General features: G+C 41.3%; 1 protein-coding gene across 7 annotated transcripts in view; it reads right to left on the bottom strand.

Annotated features, from left to right (window-relative positions):
• Positions 1–254: 254 nt before the first annotated feature.
• The window catches only part of LOC109413204 (disks large 1 tumor suppressor protein), a gene marked incomplete at its 3' end in the record, with an annotated part of 47901 nt that continues 37858 nt past the window's right edge, over positions 255–10297 (bottom strand). For 6 of the 7 annotated variants that reach the window (XM_062843409.1, XM_062843411.1, XM_062843412.1 and 3 more), the window contains 7 exon segments: positions 255–357; positions 748–997; positions 1067–1215; positions 1276–1413; positions 1477–1552; positions 5516–6339; positions 6672–6704. In XM_062843409.1, the coding sequence (XP_062699393.1) occupies positions 255–357; positions 748–997; positions 1067–1215; positions 1276–1413; positions 1477–1552; positions 5516–6339; positions 6672–6704 (1573 nt within the window). 7 annotated transcript variants of the gene reach the window in all.

The raw sequence follows: 10297 nt of genomic DNA, 5'->3' as shown, positions 1-10297 counted from the left end.
AGAAGCAAAATAATAACGCTGAGACAGAACAAAAAACACGAGAAAATCCGGTCGGAAAAAAAGATAAATCAAACACAGCGGATTTGATGAAGCAGTACGATAAAGTCACCGACATTTTTGTATGTAGAAATAAATCGTAGAAACAGATGTTGGAAATTGGATGAGCGTAAGCCATGAAATTCTCGTTCGTTCTTTTGCCACCGTTTGTAGTGAATTGGATTGATTTTTTTTTTTTTTTTGGATTGAGCACTTACGTTCCTGGTCCGAACCGTCCTCGTTCTTGTCGTCCTTGCTCTTCATGAATGGGAATCGCCGCGAGAAGGAAAAGTTCTTCTTTTTGCGATCGAGGGTAGACATCTACAAATGGGAAATCAGTTGTTACAAACTTTGAATGTTTAGCAGAGTTGGTTGTAAACAAGGCATTGAAATAACGGCTTAAGACAGATACAAAACCATGATAAAACTATTTTTAATTTGTAATCAGGAAATGTGGTTTCATAATGGTTCTAATCGTTTGACGCGTATAAACGGTATAAACTTAAAAAAATGTAGAATGTCTGATAGTTTTATCATAGATTTTTTTTTGATTCTAGCTTCGCTTTAAAGCACTAATAAAACCTAGACCCAAGAACCCGAAATGTTAGTTCGTATGTCTTTAAAGAGCTCATAGCAAACATTTTGATAGTTCCTTGAGTTTCTTGCAATTAGTCCCTGAAAATGACTCGCTGCCAGTCAGAAAGCACATACCTTTTCCACATTTCCTCCGGCGTGGCCCTGGAACTTGACGCTCCGGTCGCGTGCCCGCTGTTTCCGCTCCCACCGTCGCTTCGACGGAACAATTCCGATGCTCTCTTCCTCGTCGTCGCCAATCACCCGCCGCGCCTGCCACCACTCGTCATCCGAGGCATTCGTTACATGCAGGATATCACCGTGCCGGAAAGGTAGTCCACGGCCCGGCAACCCGTCGTCCCGATTCGGGTCGTAATCAAACAGCGTTCTGTGCAGAAAGAATGGAAGAGAAGGTTTTATTGTTGCTCTATCCCGGGTAGACTTCCGAAGGACTTACCGCACATAAAGTGTCCGCTTCTGTGATGTTCTCAGCAAAGTTCCGGTACCGGCCACAACCTGCTGTTTGAGTTCTTGTATCCGCTGTTCGAACCGGTTGTATTCTTCCGGGCGATACTGTGCCAACAAAGTAACGGTGCCACCGGCATTCTGTTCAAAAACAACATTAATCAATGAACTGAATTCGCCAAATTGGCATAATTAACAAACCTTCAACGCTTCAGCGGCCTGCTCGTGGGATGCTCCGGCAAGGCTTACACCGTTTACGCTGAGAAGCTGGTCGCCTCGTTTGAGCTCACCACCCAGATCGGCCGCACCGCCAGCCAACACGTATGACACAAAAATACCCTAAAAGTAATGACAATGTTATGCTGCATGACAAACAATGCTTGTCCCGACTTATCTACGAACCTGTCCATCTTCACCGCCAACAATATTAAAGCCCAACCCGGAGGGGCCCTTTTGAATAACAATTGTCCTAGGTTCCCTGTTGGATAAGGTGAAATGTGCACGAAATTAATACTTGATCAACGGGTTTTAAAAAGCTGCTCAACTTCGCAAAAAAACACAAACTCAACCAAAAATAAACATAAAATTTAGGTAAACTAAGTCAAAATCATGTCGCCCTACTTAGAAGAATGTATACTTGTTCATCTCTGAATTCACTTTCGATAACTTTACTCTGGAAAAAAATATTTGGAATTCTTTTCTACATCTAAAGAAATGCTTGTAGAAATCCCGAAAAGAATTCCAGGAAGAATCACAAAAGGAGTGTGGCAGTATACATTGGGAAGTCTCCAGAATACTCCAAAGTAATCCCAGAGAGAAACACGGTATGAAATCTAGGATGAAATCCGAGATTAATTTCTGGAATTGCCGGAGGAATCCTGAAATAATCTCAGGAGACTTTCCCAAAAAAAGCCTGAAAGAAAATTGGAATGAATGAATCGTAGGATTTCTAGAACACTTTTGCAGAATTCCGGGAGGAGAAACAATTCAAGTACCTGATAATGTGTGTACGAATTCCGCAAGAAATTCTTTTAAGAATCCGAGGAGAAATCAGAACTTAAGTATGTATGAAGGAATTCCGTTAACCCTTTCCTTCCCACGACTTTGAACGACTATATCTATGCCAAAAAAGCGTTTCCGAAAAAAGTGGTAGAACAAAAGTTGTTGCAAATTGGCTAAATTTTTCGAAATCAATGAAAAAAAAAATTGGTTGTAAATCAATAGGTTTTTGATTGTTTATCAATAGTTCAACTATTGAAACAAGTAGGTAGTAGTTGGGTTAACCTTATGAGGTTATAACCATATTCAAAAAAATATTGCATCATATTCATCTAATTCCGTTTGATGGTGCTCTAGAGCAACCATGGGAAGTAGAGGGTTAAAATGAACGAAGCCGTCTTGGAAAAAGATTTCCTTTGAGTGTTCCAGGGTGCAATTCGTGGAGGAATCTAAGAATGTTCACGGAAGAAATTCTGGGAGGAATCCTTGAAAGAGCTCCTAGGGGAATACTCTAACGGTATATCGAGAAAAATCTTCGGAGAAAGCCCGGAATATTCACGGAAGGAATTCTGGGAAGTATTCCGGAAAGCATTCCTGGAGGAATTCTTTAAAGCTATATCGCGAAAAATCTTCAGATAAATCCTTGGAGATCCTTTATGAATTGCAAGGACTCCTTGAAGCAATCAGTGTAGCAACGCATTGGTGCAAATAGGAAGTTTTAGGGAATATGTGGTTAGAAGCTCTGGAGGAATGGCGGCAGAAATCTCTGGTAAAATTCAAAGACGAATTCTGGGAAAACCCCCGGGAGGAAACCCTGAACACCTGCAGGAATTTAAAATGAATCCCTGGAGCAACCCCGAAAGGCACTCGGCAAAGTATATTGAGAAGAGTCTCTATATGCAATTTCGCAAGAAATCCCGATAGGAAACTCAGTAGGAATTTATCTCGGTATTGAGGTATAGTGAGTCATCCGAGGAGCAATCCTTTAAAGAATCCGAGGAAAAATCTGAAATTAAGTATGTAAGAATCCCGGCAACAATTTCTGAAGGAATCCCGGAAAGAGTTTTGAAGAAATCCCACAAAATATATTATTTGTGTTCCCGGGTGCAATCCTTGGAGGAATCCGGGAATATTCACGGAAGGATTTCTGGGAGGAATTCCGGATTCTCTAAAGGTGTATCGAGAAAAATCCTTGGAGAAATCGCTGGAAAAATCGTTTAAGAAAGACTTAAGACCTTCGAGAAGTACTCCTTGAAGCAATCACTGGAGCAATGCATATGTACAGTCGACTTTCCACATGTCTCTACCTATCTCGATTATTTGGTCGGTCCCTTCAATCTGCATACATTTTACCTCTCTATATGTCGATATCTCCTTATCTCGATATCTCCCTATCTCGATGCGATCTTGTTCGTTTTTGCTCCACATTTTCTCTCCGTATGTCGATATGACCATTTTCAGAGGTTGCTAGACCAAGTTTTCTAGGAGCAAAATATTTTGGATGAGCGAAATGACATCTGTTTGTTGATGGTTTTTCTTAGTTACGGAGGTTTTTTTCAATCTAGTGTGCATTACAAATTGGTTCTGCAATTGATCTCTCCCTATCCCGTAGGTCCCTTCAATATCGAGATGTAGAGAGTCAACTGTAGTTGCAATTTGGAAGTTTTTGAAAATATCTTGATAGAATCAATGGAAAAGTGGCGGTAGAAATCTCTGACGAAATTCTAAGACGAATACCTTGAAGAACCAGTAAGGAAACACTGAATAAGGTACACCGGGGCAAGTTGAAACGGGTGGGGCAAGATGAAACAGCGGGTTAACATTGATGTTTTCTAATGATGATAAACAGTTTGATCATCATAACACATAGTTTTTGATTCAAACCATCTTTTAGCGAAGGATAAATTTCCAAATTGTATTGAACTCTATTTCAAAACTTCGTGTTTCATCTTGCCCCACCCGTTTCAACTTGCCCCGGTGTACCTTACCTGCAGGAATGAATACCTGGAGGAACCTCGAAAGGCACTCGGCGATGAATGTTGAGAAGCATCCCTAGGGAATCTCGAAAAAAAAAACTTAGTAATGATTTGGTGCGAAATTCATGATTGATGCCTGGTGTAATTCCGGACGAACTCTCTGGAGGAATCGCGAGAGGAATTCCCGGAGGAATATCGGAAAGAAAGGCTAAAAAGATCTCAGGAAGACTTTCAGAGCTAGATATTAAAAAAACTAATGGAATCCCGGAATGAATAATGAGTGCATATTCTGGAAGAATCTTTGAAAGAATAGAGCGATGTGAGTAGTCGGGATGTGAGTAGTCGAGGAAAGTAGTCAGTTCTTTCATTCCTACGGCGTTCTTATGAGAGTGACGTCATGTTTACAAATTTCAGGAATGAAAGAGCCGACTAGTTTCCTTTAGCCGAACCTATGGATAATCCACATCGGGAATGGAGGTTGAATCTCGAAAGAATTTTTTTGAGTAATCGTGGGAGAAGAGAGGAGTTCCAGGGGAATCCTTATAAGAATCCCTGCAGTCATTACAGGAAAAACTTGAAAGAATTGATTGAAATCACTTGAGAAATCTCTAGAAGAATGCCGGGCGAGATTTCTGGAGAAATCTCTACAGAACTATCATGACAAATCTCGATAGAAATTCTTAGTCGAATCCGGTGAGAAATGATGAGATTCGGATGAATTCCGAATTGTAATCCCAAACCTTCGGAGGAATCCCGAATGATATATTTGAGAAACTCCTGAAAGGAAATCATAGATGGATCTTGAGTGAAATCCGAAGACGAATACCAAGCGGAATCCTTGGAGGAATCCGGGAGTATTTACGGAAGAAATTTCGTGAATTTTCTCGGAAAAAAATTGTGAAGGAATCCCGAGAAAAAATCTGCGGGGAAACCCCTGGAGATATTCTTTATGATATGCAGGAAGAAACCCTTGATTCTTGAGGGAATTTAGACCAAATTTCTACCAGGAGCTCTAGCACAATACTCGCAGAACTTCCATCAGAAATTTCGACTCGAAGTTTAAAGTTCTTTTTGAACACTTCCAAATTTTTTTCTAGTCTCAGTCTAACCGCAGGTTCCAGCAGAGGTAACCAGAACAATACTTCAGTCTAGCAAAAATAAATTCTGAGATGAACAAGCACTAACTTCTTTATATATGTGGCAATTCTATCATACTTGTTCGAAATCAAAGCGCATCATGTGAAAAATTCAATCTCTACACTACACACTAGTGAACTTGGAATTACCACAGCGGCTGGTACCTCACTAGTTCTCCACTTGATCCTCATGAAAGTTTAACGCTGAACTCATTTCAATTATAAGACGTCATAAAAGAATCTTACACTGTAATAACATTCTCCTCCAATTCCTTCCATTGATAAACAATAGACAGGAATAGGAACGGAAACTGTTCTAACACAACTTACCTCGAAATATCCTCATGACTAACCGCCCGCGGCGTTCCCACCGGTAGGCCCGATTCGAGCAGATTCGACGACGCGTACCGCGACGAGGAGTTGTCCATCATGGGCGAATGGGACCGCAGCTCGCCGCCCGAAACCGCATGATCCACCACGCTCTGTCCGACCTGGTTCATTGCGCTGGTGGACAGCGAGTTAAGGTTGTTGATCGAGTTGGCCAACGCTTGCAGGATGTTGGTCTTCTGCACGATCAGCGTCGCCTTGTTGGTGATTGCTTTCAGCGTGCCCACAGCCTCTTCGTGGACCACATTCTCGAGATTCCGCTCCCCTTCGCTGGTTCGCACTCCGATCAGCTTGTCACCGACCGCAAGTCGGCCGTCGACGTGGGCCGCTCCCCCCTCCATGATCTTCGTCACGTAGATTCCATTGTCACCCGGGATGTGCTGATTGCCAATTCCGCCGGCAATCGAGAAGCCCAAACCCTTGGTGCCTTTGAAGAGTTCGATTTCCTCCTGCTTCGGAGCCTGAGCCGGGGGTCGTTTCCTTCGTATGTGCAGCGTTACCCTTTCGCCGGCTTTCTTGAGGGCATCCACGGCTTCGCCATGGGTTACGTTCACCACGTTCATATCGTTAACGGCCACGATGCAATCGTTGACCTGTAGCCGCCCGTCGGCATACGCCGCACCGCCCGGGATCACTTTGGTGATGTAGATCGACGCATCCAGGTTGATGTGCGGATTGTCCGTTCCGCCTGCTATCGAAAACCCGAGTCCGGTCGATCCTCGGACCAGGCCAATATCGTCGTACTCCCAGACGGAATCGCCATTGAGCTGCAGGGGATAGAGAAAAGGTTAGATTCAAAACGACGGTTAAGTGAAGAGGATATCAATATCTGGACACTTTGATAAGAAACACAAGGTTGTTGGGGTACAAAGAACTCTATTCAAATTGTCAAGAGATCAAATCTTGAGTTCTGTATTTAAATAAGTTGTCTTGAAAAACAAACGCGAATGCAAGACAGTCGGTCTATACATCGACCATGTTTGGAATGAAACGACCTTGTCGTCCATGTCGTATTTGCGCAATTGCTTTGGTTTGAGTGTCCAGATATTGGATGCTGTTCGGTAATCTATCGTTCGACGATCGTTGCTATTCAACTGACCTGTTTTGAATCACTCGAGTTTGATGTGTTTACCTGCCGGAAGAAACAAAATGAAAAAGAAAATTGTCACTAATGATTCTATCAAGAGATATCCACTCTACATACAGTAGGAGGATGGGTTAGAACAGGCAAACACGGATACGACTAATTTAAACGTGAAAAAAAAGGAAAGCGAAAACTCTACAACATCAAATTGATCTTACTTTCATGGCTCTTCGGAACGGGCGAACGGGGTGGCACCGCGGACAATCGATCCGATGATCTCGGTCACGACGATGCACTCACTCTGATCGATCTGAAACGGGGGTTGTAAGTCGAAAATTTTGCGCCACCGAAAGCGCGATGGAAAAATTCGTCCGAATCACGCTAGAGAGCTTAGAGCTACTATGTACTGTGGGGAGCCAATTCGGTTACGCGCAACCGAAAATAGGAGGGAATTTTGCTCGTTTTTCATATTTTCGTTCCGTGGTGTGATTGCGATGTGTGGCGGCGACTCTACTGCGGGTTGGCACTGTTTTCGATAGGAATGTGTTGTTTGCATATGTGTGCCGGCCGCGCTATGAAGCGGGCGGGAGCTCAAAACTCACTCAAAGTCAGTCAGTAGGTAAAACGGCGGAAAAGTTTGGCGAATCTCCTCCGGCAATCGTCGTGCGCCTCCGCTGCGCTGGCTGCTGCCGGCTTGGGTGATGTGGTAAGATATTTATAATGTTGGACGTGAGCGTGTGTAGAGTTGACGCTAACGGGTGAGCGAATGCACGGTGGTCCCTTCTCGGAAGGGATCGAACCGAAATTCCGACATGCACCGGTGAAAGGGAAATTATAATGCCATCAGTGTGCACGGAGAACAGACATACAAGTCTAATTTAATCGAGAAATTCAAAAGGTAATTGAATAACTATCTTGACTTACAAACAAAATAAACAATTTCCCGATGAACATCAATTCAGTTAATTTCCATGCAATAGATCCTAATCTTATGCAGTACATACTACTGTAATGATGTACTATTACTGTATGTAATCGTCTGGAAACGTGCCAATATAGGTAAACCTAGGAATTGTATCAGGTGCGCGAAATGTTTGTATATCTATCCGAAAGGTGCTTGAAAAAGATAAAGAATACACAGATGTAAATCTATTGAAAGGTGGAAGTAGCATCCTGACAACCACCTGGAAAATGGCATATCTGTACGGCAATGAATGAAAGAAGACGGTTATCCAATAGCAACTAAGTACCTTGCTGCTAAGACCGGTATCAACTCGAACTTATTAAGACGAGCCCGAAAACTGAGTTAGTGGTAGTCGGGGTAATTTTGGCCAATGGGGCAATTTGATCACCACTGGAGAATCACCCAAAATCTAGCATTTCTTACAAATTGATCTTAGAGCTCTAATACTGGCCAGTTATTGGAGCAATTGAAACAGTAGAAATGAGTAAGTAAATTCCATAGTAAATATTTTTAATTCTTTTTGAAAGGTTACTAGTCGGTCGAAAAACGGACTGAAGAACGCTGAAACCACTAAACTAGGCCTTGGATAGGAAAGAACATAATCCTTCTGAAGCAGTTTACCAGACGTGCACGGAGTGTGTGGCTTCCAAGAAGACACTGTTGCAAGGTTCTTTTCAAGTCAGTTAGGTGTTATGGATTTCAAATTCCGAGAAACGGCTTTTGTATTAGGTTGTTCTGCTCTGTCATTTCAATTACTCAGTCTTTTCTTTATTAACCCTCTAATACCCAATCCCGCCTTTAGACGGGGTATAGTTTGAGCATTTTTGTAATTTTTGTTTCGTGGAAACTCAAACTTTTTATATTTTTGGCTGATATTTAGGGCTATTCTGTATATCTCAAAATGGTTTTTGGTGTATTTTGAAGCGTATTTACATTTTTTAAAAATCATTGAAAAATTGATGTTTTAGTCACCTTTTAGAAGTCATTGTTTATTTTGTATTAAATCGCTACAATTGACATATTTTATATTTTTCCCAAATCATTCTATTCTTGTTTAATAGTTTAAGGGAACCGAATACACTCTAAAATTATTTTCCTTAAAATTACACGGAAAATAAAATTTTCTGTGAAAAAAATTTAAAATAATAATATTTCAACAATAATCATAAAATCTCAAAATGTTTTCATCTCAAAAAATCCGTTCCCCAAATTGGCTTCCAGGAAAAATAAAAAAGTGTGGGGATGTTCAAAAATAAAAATTAGAAAAATCAAAAACTGAAATTGACGATATCGAGAATTAAAAAGAATCATCTTCCAAAACATGTTTAAATCGATTTTAGATGACGAAAAATGATATTTAGATCAAAATCAAAAATTTGGGTATTAGAGGGTTAAAATTCAGTAACAAATTCTGAAAACGACGTATAATCAATGCTACACCATTGATTATACGTCGTTTTCAAAATTTGTTACTGAATTGTAGTTTTCGTTTCGTTTGGATTTCGTATAAATACTATCACAGTACACCAATGGAAATGTCCAATACGTTATGCAACCGATCTACTACATGGCGACCGTTCACATTATTCTGATATTGCAAAAAAAAACCACAGAGCAGCCACATTCAGCCTGTAGTGAGATTTATATCGTCTGTCAACAGTCCGTTTAATGTCGAGCTTAAGCTTGAGCTTGATTTGACCGCCGGTAGATGCTACTCCAGTATCGGCAGACCAGCCACACTTACACAAGGAATCAATGAGATAGCTACTTGGGACCAACAGGCATCTTCAGAATGTGAGTATTCACAGCTATTTTTGATTACCGACTTCGGTAAAATTTTACTGGGTTTTTGAACTGCTGAATACTCAGTAATTTATTTCATTACCGACGACTCAGTAAGGTGGGAAGTTAAAGATCTGTCAAACAGCAACTGGGTTACCCAGTAACTTTTGTATTGAAATTTTACTGAATTCCAGTTCATTGCTTGTTTACTTCAGGTTACCGAGTTTCTTAGTTTTCTGAATGATCCCCAGACCCTACCTAACCAATGCTGCATATTTTTCTCATTTCAGATAAGATCCCATAATTAATTACGGGAAGGAGGCTCGGCTTTTGCTGTGGCTCTACAACTCCTGGCAAAGTAATCAAAAAACCGTAGTGTCCGGAGGAAGAGACTGGCACACCTGGAGCAACAGATTCCTCAGACTCTCAGATGGCTTGTAAAATAAATTGCACGAGATTGTTGAGCAGCTTTCGGTTCAGCTGTAAGCAAGACAGAATCTGCTGCTCCAGATGTGTCAGTCCCTTCCTCCGGACAATACAGAATCAGCACAGAATTAGTGATTAGCCCACGATGGTCAAATAATGGTGCTGACTAAAACCCCTGTATCAAATGTGAAAAAAACATCCAGTTCTATGGCCGGAGAAGCCTTGTGGTAGCACCTTTTTCAGTCACTATTAGCCTTTCGTGTAGTTTACTTTCACTAATTTTCACTGATAATTCTTACCCAGAAGTTGTTAAACATACAGGAAATAATTTAGCCGGTAAAAAAATGAATTTTCTACGAAAAATGTGACAAATGCGGCTGCTAAAAAAAATGATGCTGAAATGATCATGACGACTTGACAGCTGCTCGAGAGGGCAATAATGTTTACTTTTTTATTGACGAAAGCTCAG

This window comes from Aedes albopictus, unplaced genomic scaffold (genome assembly GCF_035046485.1).
Source record: "Aedes albopictus strain Foshan unplaced genomic scaffold, AalbF5 HiC_scaffold_193, whole genome shotgun sequence".
NCBI lineage: Eukaryota > Metazoa > Arthropoda > Insecta > Diptera > Culicidae > Aedes > Aedes albopictus.
This window is presented reverse-complemented; position numbering and strand designations above follow the sequence as displayed.